Source organism: Geotrypetes seraphini, chromosome 6, assembly GCF_902459505.1.
Source record: "Geotrypetes seraphini chromosome 6, aGeoSer1.1, whole genome shotgun sequence".
Lineage (NCBI taxonomy): Eukaryota > Metazoa > Chordata > Amphibia > Gymnophiona > Dermophiidae > Geotrypetes > Geotrypetes seraphini.
In genome coordinates, this window is record NC_047089.1 from 40,631,835 (window position 1) to 40,654,768 (window position 22,934).

Genomic DNA, 22,934 nt, shown 5'->3' on the forward strand with positions numbered 1-22,934 from the left:
ATATAAATTTTTTAAATAAATTTTGACCCTGTTTTTCCAGCCTTTAAGCCTTGTCTTTTGAAGTGTCTCTTATTGAGCGCCACCCACTGGGCCAACTCCTGAGGAAGGCTTTTATACAGAAGTCGAAACACGGACCATGTTGGGTCCATTAAATCAAAAAGGCGTGGACTTTACATAAGGCTTGGCTTTACATATATGATATGTTTTTAAATTATTTTCATTTACAATAAAATTACATTTGTTCCTTAGGTTGATGTGTACCACCCTCTAGCTGCCAACCGGGCAGGACTTCTAGCCTTTGGACCTGACATGTACATAGGAGATTAGAACTCCCTCTAGTGGCTTTTAGGTGGTAATATTGCCCTATTCTTCCCTCACTCATAACAGGGCTTTGGAGCGCCTTCCAGTGGTCTCTCCCAGCAGTAGCAGTACCCTGATTAGGGTTGACAGCGTAGACATGTCATATTTTATATATAATAAATATGTGTATGTAATATATAGAGTGTGTGTGTAGATATCTATATTTATTTTATGTGGATATAGATATAAAATGTGTGTGTGTATACACAGTATATATACATGCATACATACATATTTCTCTGTAGATATCGATCTTTATATATGTTTAGGGCATGATGTTTTTGTTTTATTTATTTGTATCCCGCCTTTCCCAAAGCAGGTCACAACAAAATACATAAACAGTCCAAACACATGCATAACAATAATCTCAGTAATCACAACACGTACATAATAAAGATATCAAACATAATAAAATGTCATAAATGACCTCTAGCGCTTATACAAGAAACATACAATTCCACTCCCATATTTCATCTTGCAGAAGAGATGTCTCTAACAATTTTTTAAAACTGCTTAAACTTGTCTGTTGACGTATGTATTGAGGAAGGTTATTCCACTCTTGGGGACTGATACAAGAAAACATGATGATTGAATGTCTCTTTATTTTTCTACATATAGTTAATAAGAGACATGGTTAATGTCTGTGAAGCAAGCATGTCATGCCCTAATCCACCCTCTCTTGCCAAATACCATGCTTTGAGATGCAAAATAGACTATGTGGATCCAGACAGTGATGAGTTTCTACAGGTTGAACACCAGGTGCTACAAAACAGTCGTAGGTAAGCATCCTATAGCAGACACAGAACTACTATGTAAAATTTGAGGAAAATCCAATCTATACCAAGAGAAAATGGACACGGGTTTCATTCTAACAATGTATTGCTTTTTCTATCATATTGGCATATGTAGGCCTCCATACTCTTTAAATATGGCCTCTTCTAAAGTAAGTGCCTGAAAATAGAAGAATCCCAGGACAGAGTCCTAAACATTTCTACTATCCAAAGTCTGCGCATTAGTTTAAGTAATACACTAAAATCATGCCAGTGTGCCATTATGGTCAAAAGGGCTCATCATGACATGCAAGGCACAAAATGTAAAAAAAAAATAATGTAAAAAGAGAGTTACTAAGTTTTGAAATGCTTCATCTTTTATCCAAAGAGGACATTCAGTGAAATTTCAGAAATAAAATAAAAAAGATTCACAGAATAGAAAGTCTAAGAACAGAGTCCAACTTTTTAAAAGGTCCCGATTCAAACTGAACAAACAAACAAACTGACTTGCAGGCCTTTGGTTCGTTGGCTCAAAATTTGACTCTGGCCTGTAACAATTAGTTACTATACAGTATATCTGGCTCTTTTCTTCCCTACACATTAAAACAAATATCCATTATCCCAGGACAAGCAGGCAGGTATTCTCACTAATGGGTGACGTGATCCAACAGAGCCCCGATGCGGACGCTTCTTTGAAGAAAAACTCGAAGTTTCGAGTCGCCCGCACCGCGCATGCGCGAGTGCCTTCCCGCCCAGACCAGGGCGCGTCTCCTCAGTTCTTACTTTTCCGCGGAGCCGAGAAGTCCATCTTCGACTCTCTGCGCGAAGTTATACCTGATAAAGATTGATTAATGGAATTGTATTTCAGAAATAGAGAAAAGACAAAAATGCCAAAGACAACTTTTGTATTTGAGACCAGGTGCTCTTCAGATTAGTGCTACTTTTTTCTTAAGGTACCCATGTAAGTGTGTTGTCAGACACCAGTCCTTTTAAATATGTTTTTTTTAAACCTTCTCATCTTACTGCTTTTTTGCCAACTAAGCATCCAAAAGGTCAGCCACATCAAGTTGTAAGTTCTTCTGGAAATGCATAGCTATCCTTATTATAGATTTTGAACCCATTTAATTTGTAGGTATGTATTCACTCTCTTAACATTTTCCTTAGTTTTCCTACATATATTCTTGGATCCAATTTTGTGGACTTGAGTGATTAGTTTCCTATTGTTAGATTTTTTTATCTTGCAGCAATATTATTTTGGTTTAAATTTTTCTGTTGGATCATTTTGCTTTGTTGTATATTGAAAAACTTGATAAAAAATATTAAAACAAGGAAAGTGGAAAGTCAAGCAGAAATAACAGTGACATTTGAGTCTTCTTCTATGGAAATCTTTAATATTGTTTTATAGCTACTCTGCAGCGAAAATCCTGCAAATATACCGAGTTGGCAGAATGAATGAAACAGCAGCATTTCAGAGCAAGTACAGTAATATTCAGTCCTTACTCCATTCCTCTTCTGTCTGCAACTTTGTTGGCATTCTCTCTCGGTAAGTGTGTGGTATATCCTGTTGCATGGTTTCATGTGGGGATTTTTTGGCTCGCACTGTGTATCCAGAAGGTTTGCAGTCTTAGAGGGGAAATTATCGAAGTGTGTTATTTTAAGATGAGTAAATAGTGAATAATAATAATGTTACCAGCCAGTGATGGAGTCCCCACAAGAGAGAGAACTAATCACAAATATATGTGGAGAAAAAGCCTCAATATTGATGTATTTGACAGCAATCTGTAATGATTATAGGCTGGTCATTCACTTATCATTGGCATAAAAAACTCCACAATTGTTACTGTTGCTCTCTAATTGGGTTGAAGCCCACTACTGTGCATAGGTATAAAGAAAAAAGAGAAAAGCTTTACTGTTTAGCTGGTTTATTAGTAATTAGGTCTCATTGCATAAAATGGGACCTGGGCTAAAATAGCGTGAATTAGTGGTAAAATTTCTTATTTGATAAAAATTTCCGTCCCTAGTTACCTGAGGCAATGGAGGACTTTGCTAAAGTTACAGGCATATTGCTTCCCAGCGTGGAGCAAATGGGTCACTATTTGAATACCATGGTAAATGTTGGTTTTAAGTTAAATTTATTTGATGGCCACATCTTCAAAAACGTATGAAATAGCCAGGTTTTATCATCAAAATCACATAAACTATTTTGAATTAAACATATGTTATATAGAAATAAAACAAAATATAAATTTAATAAGGTGATGCCTTTTTATTGAACTAAATGCATTTTTTTATTAGTGTCCAAAGATAACCCTTCTTCAAACCAGAAATCAGCAAATGTTGACAAATATCTATCTATCTATATATGTGAAACATAAAAGCATTCCAATGGCAGTCACAGAAAGAAGGAAGGAGTGGGTAAGGTGAGAGACAGGGAGAATTGGATGGGTGATAAGAGAATGACAAAGCAGTATAATTTTATGGTTTGTAATGATCTAGAAAACCAAGATCTTGTCTGGCAAGTATTAAAATATTTTATCATTTTGATTTCAATGGTCTTATGTTTCTGGATTGTCTTAAAATTTCTTTTTAGTATTCTCGCTTTAAAATCATTGATGCAGTGTTCTGGCACACCTCCTCATGGAAGAACTGGAAGAGACATTTTTTAATATACTAATTAGCAGCCTGTTTAGTGAAAATAGTTGCAGGCTGATAATAGTAACATTGGTGGTTTTTTTTCTCTCCCCCTTTTGGAAGTCCATGAGGCAGGAAAATTTCAGATGATCCAGCTCAGGGAGGCCGGCTGGCTATATTTATCTCTGAAGTACTAAAATACATAGGGTCCTGTTTTTAATTTATACCATGAGGTTAGCCAAACAGCATCAACTTTGTGGAACAGGCTGACAAAATATATTAGAGAAGACAGAATTATTTCTGGTTTAGGATAGAAAAACTTAGTTTTCCACTCAGAATGAAAAGACAGGGAGTTGTAGAATGGGATTTCAGGAACTGAGTGACTTTGAGTGATTAGTAGGGGAAGGGAAAGAAGTGAGAGTTGGAGCTGAGATGAGCATTTTGGGGATAGCTACTTTAGGTCTTATGCACTTTTGGTATGTCTCTGATAGACTCTGTGTATCTTCTTTTCTTTTTGAGAGAAAGAGATCAGTTGGAGAATTATTGGGTTGTGGCACATAGACATGAAAAATAAATCTTATAATATAGTAGACTCTATTAACTGGAACTCAATTAACCAGAACTCTCTAGCAACCAGAAAAAAATACTGTAATACTTTAAATAGAAATGAAAATAAAATCATAAGAATAGCCTTACTGGGTCAGGCCAATGGTCCATCAAGCCCAGTAGCCTGTTCTCGTGGTGGCCAAAACCCAAAGAGTAGCAACATTCCATGCTACCGATCCAGGGCAAGCAGTGGCTTTCCCCATGTCTTTCTCAATAACAGACTATGGACTTTTCCTCCAGGAAATTGTCCAAACCTTCCTTAAAACCAGCTACTCTATCCGCTTTTACCTCAACCTCTGGCAACGCATTCCAGAGTTTAAATATTCTCTGAGTGAAAAATGATTTCCTCCTATTGGTTTTAAAAGTATTTCCCTGTAACTTCATTGAGTGTTCCCTAGTCTTTGTCATTTTTGATGGAGTGAAAAATTGATCCACTTATACCTGTTCTACTCCACTCAGGATTTTGTAAACTCCAATCATATCTCCCCTCAGCTGTCTCTTTTACATGCTAAAGAACCTTAACCTTTTAGTCTTTCCTCATACGAGAGGTGTTCCATCCTCTTTATCATTTTGGTCGCTCTTCTTTGAACCTTTTCTAGTGCCGCTATATCATTCTTGAGATAAGGAGACTAGAATTGAACGCAGTACTCCAGGTGAGGTTGTACCATGGAGCGATACAGAGGCATTATAATATCTTTAGTTTTGTTAACCATCCCTTTTTTAATAATTCCTAGCATCTTGTTTGCTTTTTTGGCCGCCGCCACTCATTGGGTGTAAGGTTTCATCGTATTTTCTACAATGACACCCAGATCCCTTTTTTGGGCACTAACCCCCCAAGGTAGACCCTAGCATCTGGTAACTGTGATTTGGGTTATTTTTCCCAATATGCATCACTTTGCATTTGTCCACATTTCATCTGCCACTTGAACTGGGCAGTCTTCCGATTTCCTAAGGTCTGCCTGCAATGTTTCACAATCCGCATGCGTTTTAGCAACTTTGAATAGTTTAGTGTCATCTGCAAATTTAATCACTTCACTCATCGTTCCAGTTTCCAGATCGTTTATAAATATGTTAAATAGCACCAGTCCCAGTACAGATTCCTGTGGCACTCCACTATTTATTCTCCTCCATTGAGGAAAATTAACATTTAACCCTACCCTCTTCTATCCAATAACCAATTCTTAATCCACAACTGAACTTTGCCTCCTATCCCATGACTGTCTTTCATTTTCTTTGGAGCCTCCCATAAGGAACTTTGTCAAAAGCTTTCTGAAAATCTAGGTACACTATATCAACCAGCTCATCTTCAGTCAGTGGTCTCGAATCTCTACCACCCTATCAGCAAAGCAGGTCTGTCCTTGACAATTGCGTAAACTTTTCTCCATTTTACCTCAGCTTCCTCCTTCCTTTTATTACTCTCTGCTACTTTGTCTTGCTCTTCTGGACTATCAGGACTGCAGTTGAAGGCACCTCCATTCCAGCTATAATCTCTTCATGCAGGCTCCAGTATGGTTAAATCATGGTGAGTAGACCATCATTGGATTTTCAGTGGCACTTAACTGCACAGTGCCGCTGAAAATGGGTTGACTGCTGCATGCCACTTGTCTGTTAGCACTGGAAATGGAATCAGGAAGGTTGTGAGAGTTATATGGGCATAATCAGCCTTCAGTGCTGGGGTCCTATTGCTAACCATGCTAACATACTGTATTGCATATGAAACAGATCTGATGTTTTTGTAAATGTGACCCTACATCTTTTTAATAAACTTTTCCAGAATACTTTTTCTATAGTTGCTATGAAATTTGACTTTTCTTAGTCATATGTGCACTGCCATTTTATGTCAGGAAGCAACATTTTGATCAGATGATAGCATATCTGGATGTGTTCATTCTTCTTTCCCTCATCCTCACAGTGGTTTACTCTTACCAAAGATGGTGGTAGAAGATCACGGCTTGGAGAGGACAGATATTGGGAACCTTGGCAGTGGCATTTACTTTGGTGATTCTATCAGGTCTGCCATTTTTTTAACTTTGAAAATTTCCATGTAAATATTTTTTTTCCTTCCTCCCTTCCCTTCCCTCCCTATATTGGCACTTGGATGACTAAAAAGACAGGTCGTCCAAGTTCCAATAATAGAAATGTATTTTTAGACGTATCCAGAGACTTTTTAGGCCGCAGAGCTCAAAGGCGATCTAAAATCGAGTGTAAGTGCCCAAAAGTTATCTAAAGTGACCAGATAATCACTGCAGAGACCAGGTAAAGTCCCCTATACACTCCCTCCATATTCACTGACCCCATTGCATCCCCACAAAAATCAGAATAAAAATATACATACCTGCCTCCAGAACATCAGCACCTGACATAGGAAAGCCTAGCTGCAAAGAGGTCTCTTAAGTAGCCTTGGGGATGGTCTAGTGAACCATAGAGAGGAGGACGCAGACCCATAAGCCACTCTAACCATGACATTAATGGTGGAAAATATGAGTTCCCCCCCCAAAAAAATAAAAAAAAAAACCCTACTGCCATATAGGTGCCCCCTACAACCATAAGGGCTATTGGGGTTGTAGACAGGTGGGTATAGTGGATTTGGGGACTAATTATAGCCTATAAGGGAGTTCTGGTGAGATGTTTATGTGGAACCCTTTTTATGAAGTTCACAGCAGTGCCCTGTAAGGTGCCCCACTACTCTGTTGCTATGTCTGGGTGGCAGTCCATCACAATGCTGGCCCCACTCACGTCCAAAAGGTCTTGTTCTGGACGTTTGGGACTTGGGACAAATTTTTGGTCGAGAATGCAGTATAAAGATAGACTACTTGGCGGTCTGGACAATCAAATGCCTTGACGTTCAGATGGATGAATTGCAAAAAAAACAAAATATCTTGGACATATTTTCGAGAATGGACTTTGGATGCTGATGACTTTGGGCAACTAGCACCCTAGGCCCAAAACGGACTTACCGTATTTTCACGCATATAACGTGCGCGTTATACACAATTTTACAAACCATGCATGCGCGTTATACATGTGAGTGCGTTGTACAAATTTTTTTTTTCATTCTGATCCGGCATTCCCCCTGCGAACCGCCATCCTCCCCCCGCTCACGTCACCCCCCTCCCCCGTGATCCTACATCCCCCCCAGCACCGCAAAGACAACTCTTACCTGATTGGGCACCGGCACCAGCACCAATGCACAGCATGTGCCAGTGCCAGAGCCCGAAGATCCTCCCTCGTTGGGTTGGGCTGGGCTGGGAGGATCTTCGGGCACAGGCACTGGCACATGCTGTGCATTGGTGCTGGTGCTGGTGCCGGTGCCCAATCGGGTAAGAGTTGTCTTTGCGGTGCTTGAGGGGATGTAGGATCAGCGGGGGAGGGGGGGTGACGCGAGCGGGGGGGGGATGCCGGTTCGCAGGGGGAATGCCGGATCAGATTATCTCGGATCAGAGGGGGAGGGGAAGTGACGCGAGCAGGGGGGGAGGATGCCGGTTCGGAGTAGGCGGGAGGAGGTTTTAGCATGCGCGGTATACGCGTGTGCACGCTATATTAAAATTTTATTATATAAATTTCTGTTCCCCGTGCGCTATATCCGTGTGCGCGTTTTACACGGGTGCGCGGTATATGAGTGAAAATACGGTAGATGTTTCTTTTGATTATACCCTTTATACGTATACAGTGCAATTTCACCTTCTCTTCATCCAAACGGTGCCTCTGGGAATGCCTGGGAGGTCTCTTGTATAAATGAACAATCTTTTGGGCATGTGTATTTATATGTATGTGAACAGTTGCACAGTTCTTTAAAAAAGCCTTTTCTGTCCAAAGAAACAGCTTTAGGCGCAGAAAATCTTTATAAAATTACCCCCAGTGATAGAGGATTAATGCTGCTGCATTTATTTATAAAGGGTCTTATCACCTTGTCAAAAGTTGAGCATGAACTACTTTTCTTCGTAGATCCTCTGATATTTCTTTTGACCTTGGCATGGATTGTCATGAAATGTTTTTGTGAAGATCAGTTTCAGAATTTTTTTTTAGATGCCCAAACTTCCTTATGAAGATTCTCGCTGCAGAAGTTAAATGCTTGTTACCCAATTTATTGAAACACTTGAATTTAATTGGCCAATTAATTGTGCTAAAGGAGATAGGTTTCACTTACTGTTCACACACTGATAGTGAATTAGTCTTATTGTTCTTACTTTGTACAGTATACTGTAGTTTCTCATGAAATATGGAATTGTTTAACTTATACTCTTTTTGTTGCAGAAGAAAAGACTCCGGCGGGCAGTGTATTTTAAAATTCTGACCTCTTTAGACAGAATTAGCCCCAGATATTCAGTGTTTGGCCATGTTTGGGTAACCATACTGAATATCCAGGGTTAATTCAATAATATTATCTGCCAGAGCTTATAGAGGTCCTGGATGATATTCAGCCAGGATCCACATAAGACATGCAAGTCACAGCTGAATATTAGCTAGAACCTGCATAAAAATAAATGTAGGGTGTGCCACCCCCACCCTGAGTCTATATGGAAAGGTGGTTTAGGGAGAAAGTGGGCAGGAACAATGCCCTCTTGCTCCTGCTCAATGCCAGCCTGCATTCCAAAATGGCTGCTGCAATCTCGCCAGACCTTATGTACGTTTAACTGGATACCGGACGATATTCAGACCAGTGGCCAGTTAAACTCTGCAGAAAATTATGACAGCCTTTTTTTCTGCCCTAACCTTGTGATAACTTAGCTGTTTGGCAGTCTGAATTTCGCCGCTTACCAGTTAAGGCCTTGTTCCACCTGATCTCTGAACTTGACCCACCCTAATCTCGCCAGTTAGGGGTTGGCCGTTTAGTGGCAATATTCAGCTGGTTAGTCCTGACTAAGCAATTTAAAAGGCCTGGAGTTTCTCCTGGCCATTTAGAAAAATGACGTCAGATAAAGGCCAAATGTCCCATCCAAGACTGCCCATCCACAACATCCATTATCTTCTCCTCTCTGTAAGAGATCCCATGTGCCTGTCCCACACTTTCTTGAATTCAGACACAATCTTTGTTTCTACCACTTACACCAGGAAACTATTCCACGCATATCCCATCCTTTCTGTAAAAAAGTATTTCCTTAGATTACTTTTAAACCAGTAACCTCTTAACTTCATCCTATGTCCTCTCATTGTGGCGTTTTCCTTCATTTAGAAAAGGCTCACCGCCTTTCTTCCAGAATATACATATTGAGGTCTCTGAGTTGGTCTCCATAAGCTTTGACAGAGACCACTGACCTATTTTGTAGCAGCCATATGGATCAACTCTATCATATATAGAATCTTGACGAGAGGGAGAATTAGAAGGCCTTGAGCATGCGCGGATGCATGCTCAAGGCCCGGCAGAGGCAGGAAGATCTTCAAGCGGCACCGGCACGTCTTGTGGGCTGCGAGCCGGGGGAGGGGGGGAAGTTCAAGTTGTTCGGGTGAGGGGTGCCGGTTCACACGGGAGGGGGACCTTTGTGAGCAGGCTGGCCTCGGAGGTAAGATGGGAATGTATCAAAGCGAGTTTCCATTATTTCCTATGTAGAAACTCGCTTTGATATACGAGTATTTTTGTTTAAGAGCATGCTTCTGGAATGAATTATGCTCGTAAACCAAGGTTCCACTGTATGTGTATATATATATATATATATATATATATATATATATATATATATATACTTACCAAAGACTTATAAAATGGCGCTATTGCCTCTTTTTTTTATCTACTGGCCATTTCTCTCCATATGCACACAAGCATCTTTCTGGCTTTGATCATCTCTTTTTCTACCTGTTTTGCCACCTTAAGAATATCAGACATGATCACCCCTAAGTCCTGCTCTTCTTTTATACACAAAAGTATTTCACCCCTTATAATATACCGTTCCCACAGATTTTTCACAGCCCGAGTGCATGACCCTAATTTCTTTAGCATTAAATCTTAGTTGCCAATTTCTGGACCATTGTTTAAGCTTCACTAGGTCCTTCCTCATGTTATCCACATCAGGGTGTCTACTCTATTGCAGATTTTTTTATCATCATCAACATGTTGGCCACACCCTCCGGGTGAACATAGGGCAAACTGTTTTCAGTTAAACAAAAGTCTTATGGTAAAAACTTGTACTTCTCATTATTTAGAGTTTGCAAACTTTGTCTTAGCACTGAACATACATATCCCCTCTTCCACTATACTTCATGCATCTGATGAAATGGACTCTTCAAGTTTCAAGTTTATTAGTGTATTTGATTAATCGCCTATTAAAATTACTAAGCGATGTACAAAATCTATAAAAAGCAATAAAAGAAACTAACAATATACAAAGTGGTTACATATTATGCATACAGGAGTCGGGAGGAAAAAAGGTTAAAAGTTACAATTTTTAAATTTTTCAGTAGAAAAATAAAGGAAAATACAAAAGGTGGGGGTGTTAAGACCATAGCATTATTAAAAGCATCTCCAAAAAGTATAAAAGTTTCAAATATTAAAAGCATCATTAAATAAATATGTCTTTAATAATTTTTTAAATGTTGTGATGTCTTTTTCAATTCTAATGTATTGTGGTAGGGCGTTCCACCATTGAGGTCCCATCACGGTGAACATGTCTGATCTATGTGTTCCAATAATTTTTAGAGAAGGTACTGTAAGCAGATTTTGTCCAGATGAACGAAGTGGTCGTTGTGTACTATGTGGGATTAAATATCTAGATATAAATAAAGGTTCATTTGATGCTAGTGTTTTAAAAATGAGTAATATTATTTTGAATGTAATCCTGTGACCGATACTCATTGGTAGCCAATGAGCATCTATTAGCAAAGGTGTAACATGATCATACTTTCTTGCATTATATATTAATTTGATGGCCGTATTTTGTATTAGTTGTAATCTCCTTTTTTCTTTCTGTGTAATATTAAGAAGAAGGGCATTACAGTAGTCAAGTGTAGATATTACTAATGAATGTATAAGTATCTTGATTGATGTTAAGCTAAGAAATTTAGCAATTGAGCGAATCAGTCGTAATTTATAAAAACAGTTTTTAACTGTAAGAGAAATGTGTTCATGATAATTCAATTTGTCGTCAATTGTTACTCCAAGGATTTTAACAGAGGAGACTAAGTTAAGTGGTATATTATTAAGAATAAAAGGATTTGACAGAGTTAAGTCTTTTTTCCAAGAAAATAACATTGATTTGGTTTTATTTATGTTTAGTGCTAATTTATTTGTATTAAGCCAGTTTTGTACTATTTCCAATTTATGATTAATAGATGTGATTTCAGTGTTATTTTCCGGATCCAATGGATGAATAAGTTGAATATCATCTGCATAAGAATATGGAATAAAACCTATGGACTGGCAGATGACTAATAAAGGAGAAAGAAAAATGTTCTCAAAGCTCATGCCTCAATACATCTTTTAGTCCAGTGTTTTTCAACCTTTTTTACACCCGTGGACTGGCAGAAATAAAAGAATTATTTTGTTGACTGGCAAACTACTAGGACTAAAATTTTTAAACCCCGTTTCCGCCCCATCTCTGCGAGCTCAGTCACCTCAGTAACTATAGAAAAATATAGTGCAAAATATAGACAGCAGATATAAATTCTCAAAACTGACACGTTTTGATCACTAAATTGAAAATAAAATCATTTTTCCTACCTTTGCTGTCTGGTGATTTCATGAGTCTCTGGTTGCAATTCCTTCTGTCTGTGTATCCTTTCTTTCATTTCTTTCTTTCTGCACTCAGGCCCAAGAATTGTCCCTTTCTATTCCCTCCCTCTTTCCTTCATATGTAATTAGTGCCCCTTCCTGTCTTTAGTGCCCCCAGTGCCTCCTTCCCAAGTCCTTAATGCCCCTTCCTATGTCTTTAGTGCCCCCAGTGCCTCCTTCCCATGTCTTTAGTGCCCCCAGTGCCTCCTTTCCATGTCCTTAGTGCCCCTTCCTGCCTTTAGTGCCCCCAGTGCCTCCTTTCCATGTTTTTAGTGCCCCTTCCTGTCTTTAGTGCCCCCAGTGCCTCCTTTCCATGTTCTTAGTGCCCCTTCCTCTCTTTAGTGCCCCCAGTGCCTCCTTTCCATGTTCTTAGTGCCTCTTCCTGTCTTTAGTGCCCCCAGTGCTTCCTTTCCATGTTCTTAGTGCCCCTTCCTGTCTTTAGTGTCCCCAGTGCCTCCTTTCCATGTTCTTAGTGCCCCTTCCTGTCTTTAGTGCCCCCAGTACCTCCTTTCCATGTTCTTAGTGCCCCTTCCTGACTTTAGTGCCCCCAGTGCCTCCTTTCCATGTTCTTAGTGCCCCTTCCTGACTTTAGTGCCCCCAGTGCCTCCTTTCCATGTTCTTAGTGCCCCTTCCTGACTTTAGTGCCCCCAGTGCCTCCTTTCCATGTTCTTAGTGCCCCTTCCTGTCTTTAGTGCCCCCAGTGCCTCCTTCCCAAGTCCTTAATGCCCCTTCCTATGTTTTTAGTGCCCCCATTACCTCCTTTCCATGTTCTTAGTGCCCCTTCCTGTATTTAGTACCCCCAGTGCCTCCTTCCTATGTCCCTCTTACTGCCTTCCACACTTTGTCCCCCCCCCCAAAGCCAGCCTGCCTGCCTGTCTACCTCTCTCCCTCCCTCCCTGGCCAAAGCCAGCCTGCTTGCCTGCCTACCTCCTTCCCTCCCTGCCACGCAAAAAAAAAAAAATCCTCCCTCCTTCCTTTCCCCTGCTCTTACCGCCCTGCTGCTGCTGCTAAAGCCGAAAGGAAGTCTTCTTTCCGACATCAATTCTGACGTTGGAGAGGACGTTCTGGGCCAGCCAGGCAGCGATTGGCTGGCCCAGAATGTCCTCTCAAATGTCAGAATTGACGTCGGAAAGAAGACTTCCTGTCAGCTTTAGCAGCAGCAGCAGGGCAGTAAGAGCAGGGGACTGGGGGAAAGGAAGGAGGGAGGCTTTTGGGGTTTTTTTGCGCGACAGGTAGGGACAGGAAATGATCGCCTGTCCCGTTGTCCCCGAGCACAGCTTCGAGACGCTGTCCCGAAGCTCTTTGTGGGGACAACGGAACAGGAGGTCTGAAAATGGTCACCTTAATCTTTCCGGCCCTGTGCGGACCGGCAGAAATTTCCTGTCTATTAGGTACCATCTGCATCTTTGATTATTTGTTTCTACAAATTAACTTGGCTGCCCCTCTGTATGATTTCTCTTAAATGATCATCCAAAAGAGAGCTGACTAGCAAGTAGAGAATAAGGTCAAAAAAGAAAATACATACAAAATGTGTGCAAGTAGCCACTGGAGTACTGTCTTTGATCTAGATGGAATCTGCCACAGTTTAAAATCTCACGTTGGGTTGATCTCAAATTATTTATCATAAATAGTTTGTAATTTACGTAAGCTAATGTTATCTTTCTACTCCTTGCTTGTGTATTTTATTTTACAAAGTACATGCATCAAATACTCGAAGCCCAGTGAAACTGATGGTTCCCGGTTCATAGTGGTATGTAGTGTGGCTCTTGGGAAATGCATGGAGCTGTACAAGAGAGATTTCTCATTAGCCAATGCCCCAGCAGGATATCAGAGTGTACGTGGGGTTCGGAAAGCACCAGGCATCCTCTCAGACTTTGAGGTATGAAAATTCACATTGAACTACACCAATAATGAGTCTTGGGAAAGAACCTTGAAAACTGTTGGAAAGAACCACCTTAAGGGGCAATGCTGTAACCTAGGATGAGTAAATGTTTAGATTACTAGCATTTGCGCAAAAATATGCATACCTAGGCATTTTGATGCCAACTTGGTGCATAAGTGCAAATTCTAGTTAACAAATACTCATTATTTGCAAGAGGGTGGAGTATGGGCAGGATATAGACAGGGCTTCCACGTAGGGACATGTTCCTGGATTCTATATACGATGACTAAAGTTGCGCATACAAAGTTGGCCCTGTGGCCAAATTACACGCGCAACTTAATTGTCCCTTTAATATCCCTTTAATATTAAAGGGATATGCTAAAAAGTATGTAGGCCAATGAAGACACCAAGACACCGATATCTCCTCCCAATATAAACTCATTACTATCAAGGGTGGAGGTGGTGTATCTGAGGCCACATTTCCATAGCAAAGCAGCAGATGAATCCAGAGACTAGTGGGTATAGCTCACATCGACCAGCAGGTGGAGATAGAGAACTGATTAACAGTTGGCCTTAAAGCCTGGTGCTCCTTCTGTTGCTTCAGTTTTGCTCTATCTCCCAGCAGGGTTGGAGCTACCCTTCTAGCTCCTAGTCTCTGGCTGCTGCCGGATAGATTGGATTGGTGGTCCGTTGGAATTCCTCTGTTGAGACTAGTTCTCTTCAGTAGGTTGGGGGTGCCTGGCTGATTGGTGCCGGCTTTAGGAGGTACACCTGGGCCCTCCCAGGTCCCTCCTCCACCCTCCCCTCCGTTGGATAGAGGGGTTCCTTTCCAGGTTGCAGGACTATTGGCTGGCTTCTCCATTCCAGTAAAAAAAAAAAAAAAAAAAAAAGAGCCTTCCTGCGTGTACTGAGCCGGGCAGGGATTAAACTCGGCTTCCAGTACATTTACCAACAATTCCCTGGCTTCGGGGGTGAGCGGCTTCCCGTTTGGGTGAGTGATTTTTTTTTTGTGCTTGCTTGTTGGTACTGGTCCTCGGAGCGTTCCCGGGTGCCGGGCGGCTTCGGGGGCGGAGTCGGCGTTCGGCGGCGTGCGCCGCGTGTGTATAAAAAAAAAAAAAAAAAGCGGAGCTTTAGTAAAGCCGAGGGGGGATGGCTGCCGAGGCTGGTCAGCAGTGTTCGCGCTGTGGGGAGCGTCGAACACTGTCGGGTCTGTGCTCTGCCGGGTGCAGGGAAGCGCCGGCAGATGATCCGTTTTTGGCGGCTTGTGAGGCGGCCATTTCCCGGGTGCGGGAGTCTCGCTCAAGGTCCCCGCCGCTCGAAGTCGATGCAGGGGGACTGCAGGACTCGGCCAAGGAAGACAAGTGTGAGGCGGCGGGGGGAGAGCTGAGAGCGCTGGAGGCCGGCGTGGGCCCGCCCCTCGGCTCGGAGCAGGGTGGGGGAGTGCCCCTTAACTGGGGATCTTTGTCGCCCGAGTTTGTACAGTTGCTCCATCATGTGTTTCAGTTGAAGTCCTCCCAGCCTACTCAGCCGGTGCTGGGGGCCGGGAGGTCCCTTGCGGTACCCTCTACCTCGGCGGGGGGGGAGGGGACAGATACCAGGCCCACTGCGGGGGCAGCTGGGTCCCCGGGGCGGTCGCAGGGGGCTAAAAAGCGCAGGCTGGTGTCTGCGGAGGCGGTAGATATTTTGCCCAGGTCGCCTTTCTCTTTACCTGAGTCATTGGAGGAGGGTGAACTATTGGATTGGGACGAGGAGAGTATCCCGAGTAGGGAGGGGGATGACCCTTCCGCTCTCCGGTTGTTCCATGGAGAGGAGCTTGCTTCCTTTATTTCAAAGGCTTTACAAAGTTTGAATATTTCTCAGGAAGATGCTAAAGTGTCCGGTAACCCGCTGATGGCAGGTACACGTAGGCCGCCTAAGTCCTTTCCGGTCCATGAGGCCATGCAGGAGCTGATCTCGGCGCAATGGGAGGCGCCGGAGGCCAGTTTGCGGGTGGCAAAGGCCATGAGGCGCTTGTATCCGCTTGACCCGGCCGAACTGGACAAGTTTCGGTTACCTAGGGTGGACGCTTTGGTGGCGGCGGTGACCAAGAGGACTACCTTGCCGGTTGAAGGGGGCGTGACACTAAAGGATGCGCAGGATAGAAAGATTGAAGCATCCCTAAAGATGTCCTTTGAGGTGGCGGCGGTTACTTTACAGGCCGCAATATGCAGTTCTTACGCAGCGCGGGCATGTCTGCAATGGTCACAAGGGATGACCGATAATTTGCTGGAGTCTGGGGGTTCTGTCCCTGCGGAACTGGCAGATTTAGAGGCCGGCTTGGCTTATTTAGCGGACTCCTTGTATGATATGGTTCGGGCGTCTGCGAAACAAATGTCTCTGTCTGTGGTTTCACGCAGATCCTTGTGGCTCCGTCATTGGGCGGCCGATGCCGCGTCCAAGCTCCGGCTGGTGAGACTCCCTTTTAAAGGGGGTTTATTGTTTGGAGAGGAGTTAGATAAACTGGTAAAGGATTTTGGGGATACCAAAACGCAGCGTTTACCGGAGGACAGGGCTAGGCCCCCGGTACGGGCCTCATCGTCTAGACCACGTTTCCGGGATGTGAGGCATGCCAGGGCTGGTAAACCTTTTTCCAGGGCTGCATCTGGCCCGTTCTCTGCTTCGAGACCTCGGTTTCAGCAGAGAAGTTCCTTTCGCACGACGAAACCCTCTCCAGGGCAGGCAGCCCGTACCCCAGCCAGTCGCACTCCGCAATGACGGGGGCTGGGCTCCCTCCGCCCTGCCCTTAGGGGGTCGGCTTTCGGCATTCCGGGCGGAGTGGGCCACAGTCACGTCCGATCAGTGGGTGTTAGACATTGTTCGCGACGGGTACAAATTAGAATTCGCCGCTCCGGTCGTAGATTCTTTCGTGGTGTCCCCGTGCAATGGAGCGGCCAAGGGAGCCGAGGTCCGCAGGACCCTTCAGGTGCTGCTCGATCTGGGGGCGGTGGTACCGGTGCCCCCGGAAGAGGTAGGCAGAGGTATTTATTCCCTGTACTTCATTGTTCCAAAGAAGGGGGGGTCCTTCAGACCAGTGCTGGATCTCAAAGGGGTCAACAGATTCCTCAGTGTGCGCCATTTCCGAATGGAAACGGTACGCTCGGTTATTGCGGCGGTAAGGCCGGGAGAGTTCCTCACGTCTCTCGATCTCAAGGAAGCGTACCTCCATATTCCGATATGGCCTCCGCATCAGCAGTATCTGAGGTTTGCGATTCTGGGCCAACATTATCAGTTTCGGGCAATGCCCTTTGGCCTAGCGACGGCTCCCCGCACGTTTTCCAAGGTCATGGTGGTGGTAGCCGCTTTTCTACGCAAGGAAGGGATTCGGGTACACCCTTACTTGGACGATTGGTTGATCCGCGCCTCATCCCGGCAGGAGAGTTTGTCGGTGACGCAGAGAGTAATCTCTCTCCTTCAGTCGTTGGGGTGGATTGTCAACTTTCCCAAGAGTGTTTTGTCCCCATCGCAGTCGTTGGTGCATCTGGGGGTGCGGTTCGATACGACTCTGGGGAAGGTGTTTCTACCCCGAGAGCGGGGGGAGAAATTGCAGGCGCAGATTCGCCTCCTTCTCGGGTCGCCCAGACCTCGAGTTTGGGATTATGTGCAGGTGCTGGGCTCCATGGTGGCGACTCTGGAGGTGGTTCCCTGGGCCCGGAGCCACATGAGACCCTTACAGCAGTCTCTGCTCTCTCGCTGGTCTCCAGCTTCTCTGAACTACAATGTGCGTCTCCAGTGGAGTCCTCGAGCGGCTCAAAGCATGCGCTGGTGGCTCCAGGACGAGCATCTGTGGAGGGGCATGCCGTTGGCCACACCGGATTGGGTGGTGGTTACAACGGATGCCAGCCTGCAGGGTTGGGGAGCCCAGTGCAGGCACACGTCGGTGCAGGGAACATGGTCTTCCCAGGAGGCTCAATGGCCCATAAACTTACTAGAATTAAGAGCGATCCGGTTGGCGCTGCGGGCTTTTCAGACCCTAGTTCAAGACAGACCGACCAGGATCTTGTCGGACAGTGTCACGGCGGTCGCGTATGTCAACCGTCAGGGGGGTACCCGGAGTCCGCAGTTAGCCGAAGAGGCAAGACTTTTGTTTCAGTGGGCAGAGGGGCAGATCCCGCTTCTGTCGGTGGCCCACATTGCAGGGCACAAAAACGTGCAAGCGGACTTCCTCAGCAGAACTCTTCTCGATCCGGGAGAATGGGAGTTGTCGGCTCGAGCATTCAGCCTGCTAGTCCGTCGATGGGGGTGGCCAGAGATGGATCTCATGGCCTCTTCCCGCAATGCGAAGGTGCCTCGGTTCTTCAGCAGACGCAAGGAACTGGGATCGGAAGGGGTGGACGCATTAGCGCTCCCGTGGCCTCCGAATTCCCTTCTGTATGTATTCCCGCCTTGGCCCATGATAGGGCGGGTGTTGCAGCGCATTGCTCGCTTTCGAGGCACAGTAATCCTGGTGGCTCCGGATTGGCCACGGCGGCCGTGGTACGCGGATCTGATGCTGCTGTCGGTAGGCGATCAGGTAGCGTTCCAGGTAACTCCGGACTTGCTAACTCAGGGTCCAATATTAATGGAAGATCCGGGCCACTTTGGTCTTACGGCCTGGCTATTGAAAGGTCACGGCTGAAGAAGAAGGGCTATTCTGAACGGGTGATTTCCACCCTGCTTAAGGCTAAGAGGATTTCAACGTCAGCCTCCTATGCGAGGGTCTGGAGGATCTTTGAGGCATGGTGCGGCAGACACGGAATTGCGCCTTTCCAGGCTTCTCTGCCGGCTATTCTGGCGTTCCTGCAGGAGGGCGTAGAGAAAGGGTTAGCATATAACTCTTTAAAGGTGCAGGTATCGGCCATTGCCTGTTACAGGGGCCGGGTGGCTCGCTCGGCTCTCGCATCACTGCCGGACGTGGTGCGTTTCCTCAAGGGGGTTCAACATATCCGGCCGCCGGTTAGGCGAATTTGTCCAACTTGGAACCTTAAACTCGTCCTTGGGAAATTGCAGGGGGCACCTTTTGAGCCCCTGTCGGCGGCCACTTTGAAAGATGTCACGCTAAAAACAGTTTTTTTGGTGGCGATGGCTTCAGCAAGGCGAGTATCAGAGCTGCAAGCGCTTTCTTGCAGGGAACCCTTTTTGCGTTTCTCGGAGGCTGGGGTGACGGTGCGTACGGTGCCGTCCTTCCTGCCTAAGGTTGTGTCGTCCTTTCATGTGAACCAGAGCCTGTTTCTGCCATCCTTCAGGAAGGAGGATTGGGGGAAGCGTTTTTTGTCGTTACGGCTCCTGGATGTCCGCCGTATGCTTCTCCATTATTTGGAGGTGACGAATGCTTTTCGTCGGTCGGACCATCTCTTTGTCGCGTTCGCGGGTAAAAACAAGGGGATGGCGGCGTCTAAAGCGTCCATTGCGCGTTGGGTCAAGGACGCTATTGCTTCGGCGTATGTGTTGTCAGGGAAGAAGGTACCGGAGCACCTTCATGCTCATTCCACTCGGGCTTTGGCTACATCTTGGGCGGAGTCCGGGGGGATGTCATTAGAGGAGATTTGCCGGGCGGCCACTTGGTCGTCAGGTAATACTTTTTCAAAGCATTATCGTTTAGATGTAGCAGCCCGGTCAGAGGCGAGTTTTGGCGCGGCAGTGCTGGCAGAGGCGGCATTGGCGTCCCACCCAGTTTGAGTTTGCTTTGCTACATCCCACTAGTCTCTGGATTCATCTGCTGCTTTGCTATGGAAGGTAAAATTATGGTCATACCTGTTAATTTTCTTTCCTTTAGAAGCAGCAGATGAATCCAGAGCCCCTCCCCAAGTGCACGGGTTGTGTGTAGGGTGTTTAGGTCATTTGGTTAGCCGGGGCTATGGTTGGTAAGTGTATTATTTCATTGCTGAAAAAAAAAAAAAAAAAAAGAAACAAAGGGATAAGAAGAAGAGAAAGACACATTTTCTACTGGAATGGAGTTTTCTGGTTGCTCATTCTCCTATCGGGATGCTTGGGCAAAGTGCAAAACTGAAGCAACAGAAGGAGCACCAGGCTTTAAGGCCAACTGTTAATCAGTTCTCTATCTCCACCTGCTGGTCGATGTGAGCTATACCCACTAGTCTCTGGATTCATCTGCTGCTTCTAAAGGAAAGAAAATTAACAGGTATGACCATAATTTTACCTTATTCACACAACACATTAAATATATCATGAAGGGGTATTGTTGAAGCATTAAATTTACACTGACATCGGTGTAAAATACTTTTCAGGGTTGGGGCAATATTAGTCTGAGCCCTAATCGAAAATTTATTGTGAAAGTCAGAGCCATTGTTGGTATAAGTGTATTCTATAAATCATGCGTCATTTTAGACACAGTTTTTAGAATAGATCTAAGTGCAAGTTTTTTTCCACATCAATTTTTCTGGCATTGTACATAGTATCTGGCCTATAACGTATAGAATATTGTACATTACAACACATCTCTGCCATACTTGGGCACTTGCCATTACCCTAGCTCTATAACTGGTATAACTGTGAGTGCTTAAATGTTAGGTGCATTGATACCCAGTTATAATAATATGCAATAAAGAAAAGTGGGCGCCTGCTTTATAGAATAGGCTTCTGTTGTGACATGTGCCAGTTATAGAATTGCTCCTAAAGTGTGCCCTAGAATTGTCTGATTATGTTTCATGCCACCATTCTGGGGTCATGTTGGCTCTGCCTCTAAGCCTGATAGGCGGTATATAAAAATCCTAATAAACTTGTAAACTTGTAAATCACAGCTAGTCAGAAGGTTTGAAAAGTGCAGTGGTCTTCACTAATTTTTAAGCGAGGGCCATTTTGGATCCAAATGAGCTGAAGGAGAGCAGGGGACAGGAAGCAGTAGCAGAGAGAAGGCTTCCGGGCCTCAGAAGGCAGCATGTTTATTTCACTCACGCTGCTGGGAAAGAGAATGGTGAACAAGCACCGGATCTTCTGGAAGGGAAGGGGGATGGGGATTCCGTATAGGTGTGTGGGCCACCCAGTAGGTCTCTGCGGATCGCCACTGGCTCGCGGGCCTTGCATTGAAGATCACTGGAATAGTGCATTGGGACACCCAGGAAGAGGGAAGGGATTTTTGGATTTAGCTTACGGCTTTTTCATTTGTAGCTCAAGGTGAGTTGCATTCAGGTACAGTAGGTATTTTCCTATCCCCAGAAGTTTTACAGTCTTGAGTTTGTACCTGAAGCAATAGAAGGTTTAAGTAACTTGCCTATGAGCACAAGGAATTGCAATGGGGTTTACACAAGACTTCTCAACTCATTGCTCTAACCACTAGGCTGTTCATAGGAAACCTACAAGTCAAAAGGTATAGAAGGAAAAAAACAAACCATATGTCAGATATTAAAATGTTTAATACTCAGAAAGAAAAAGCCAATTACTGTCAGATCAGATTTCCAAAGCAAGCTGAAGCTGTTCAAATTTCAGGGTGTGCTTTCTTGATGGCATAAGGGCACAGCGAATATCTTTTCAGTATTTATGTATTTTACCGATTTAGTATTATATCTCCTGACATCTCAGGGAATAATGACACAGAATGTATTTTGCTTATTTTACATTACTACTGATAATCTGTCATATTTGCTATTTGTCCATTTTGTCTGTATTTCTCACTTGTTTTTTTCTGCGTGCTTGCACAAATATGTTGTTGATAGTTTCTCAATTTTTAATTTTTTGGCTTAATATGTTTATTTAAACTTTAGTCTTTGTTTTGATGCATGCTTTTTTCCGTTTTATATTTGTGTTATTATATAGTTCAATTGCATAATAAGAAGCATACTTTGCTCTTGGTTAGACCTGAATTAGCCTTATTTAGTGTTCTCAGCACAGTCACTGTTTAAGCAAAAAAGTGGATATTTTTTTTATCTAATTTATAACTGCATTATGTGTCTACAAATCTATATACAAGTTTGTAATTTTTTAATAGGATGATGAATTTGTTGTATATAATACAAACCAGATCAAAATGAGATATATTATAAAATTTCTCATGGAGGAAGACAATATGAAGGAGTTTTATCCTGATGTACGGATTACCGAGATAGCAGAAAGAATTCCATGCATGTCACATTTACAGTCAGAAGGTAAATAATATTTTTAATTTCAGTTGCTATCAGCCAAGGTTATAAGTTTACAAACTCAACCAAGATCATTTGGGTTAGTATTCAAGCCATAGCAGTCAGTAGGGTTCTTTTCGTTGTTGGGTTGTTGGGTTTTTTTAATGTCCGTCGCCACAGGCTTTTTATAACCAGATATTCGGTGCCAGGTAGTACCTGGTTACGGACACTAAGGGCTCCTTTTACTAAGCCGCATTAGAGCTTTAATGCGTGGAATAGCGTACGCTACATTGCCGCATGCACGCTAGACCTTAATGCCAGCATTGAGCTGGCGTTAGTTCTAGAAGCGTAGCGCGCGGTAATTTCCTGCGTCGCTAAAAACAGTAGCACACCTTAGTAAAAGGAGCCCTAAATATCTGGGTATAATGCAGCAACTGGCATGTATCGTTTTGTCTGTATAGTTACCCAGTTAGCAGGCTGAATATTGCTACTAACCAGGTAACACTAGGCTCCATACAGACTCTGTCTCCAGATCAACCTGGTACTGCATATAGTTTGATTTTTAGCACCATTATCTGAATAAGTGCCACTGAAAATCTAGATATGCCCTGATGAACGAGAATTAATCCTGAAAATAATTGCAAACTTAGCCATACATTAAAATACTTTTAAAACAAATAGGAAATATTTTTCTACCTAGAAAATAGTTAAGCTCTGGAACTCGTTACCAGAGGATGTGGTAACAGCAGCTAGTGTAGCTTGGTTTAAAAAAGGTTTGGACATGTTCTTGGAGGAAAAGTTCACAATCTGCTATTGAGACAGACATAGGGGAAGCCACTGCTTGCCCTGGAATTGGTAGCATGAAATGTCGCTACTGTTTGGGTTTCTGGATT

The 22,934-nt window shown here is 43.8% G+C and overlaps 1 protein-coding gene across 6 annotated transcripts in view; it reads left to right on the forward strand.

The window, feature by feature from the left end:
- The window catches only part of PARP4 (poly(ADP-ribose) polymerase family member 4), a 172,621-nt gene that overhangs the window by 33,405 nt on the left and 116,282 nt on the right, over positions 1–22,934 (forward strand). For 5 of the 6 annotated variants that reach the window (XM_033947750.1, XM_033947753.1, XM_033947755.1 and 2 more), the window contains exons 11-15: positions 979–1,139; positions 2,536–2,673; positions 6,280–6,378; positions 13,765–13,948; positions 21,912–22,068. In XM_033947750.1, coding sequence (XP_033803641.1) covers positions 979–1,139; positions 2,536–2,673; positions 6,280–6,378; positions 13,765–13,948; positions 21,912–22,068 — 739 coding nt within the window. The remainder of the gene's footprint in view (positions 1–978; positions 1,140–2,535; positions 2,674–6,279; positions 6,379–13,764; positions 13,949–21,911; positions 22,069–22,934) is intronic. The other variant, XM_033947754.1, reaches the window with a different exon arrangement.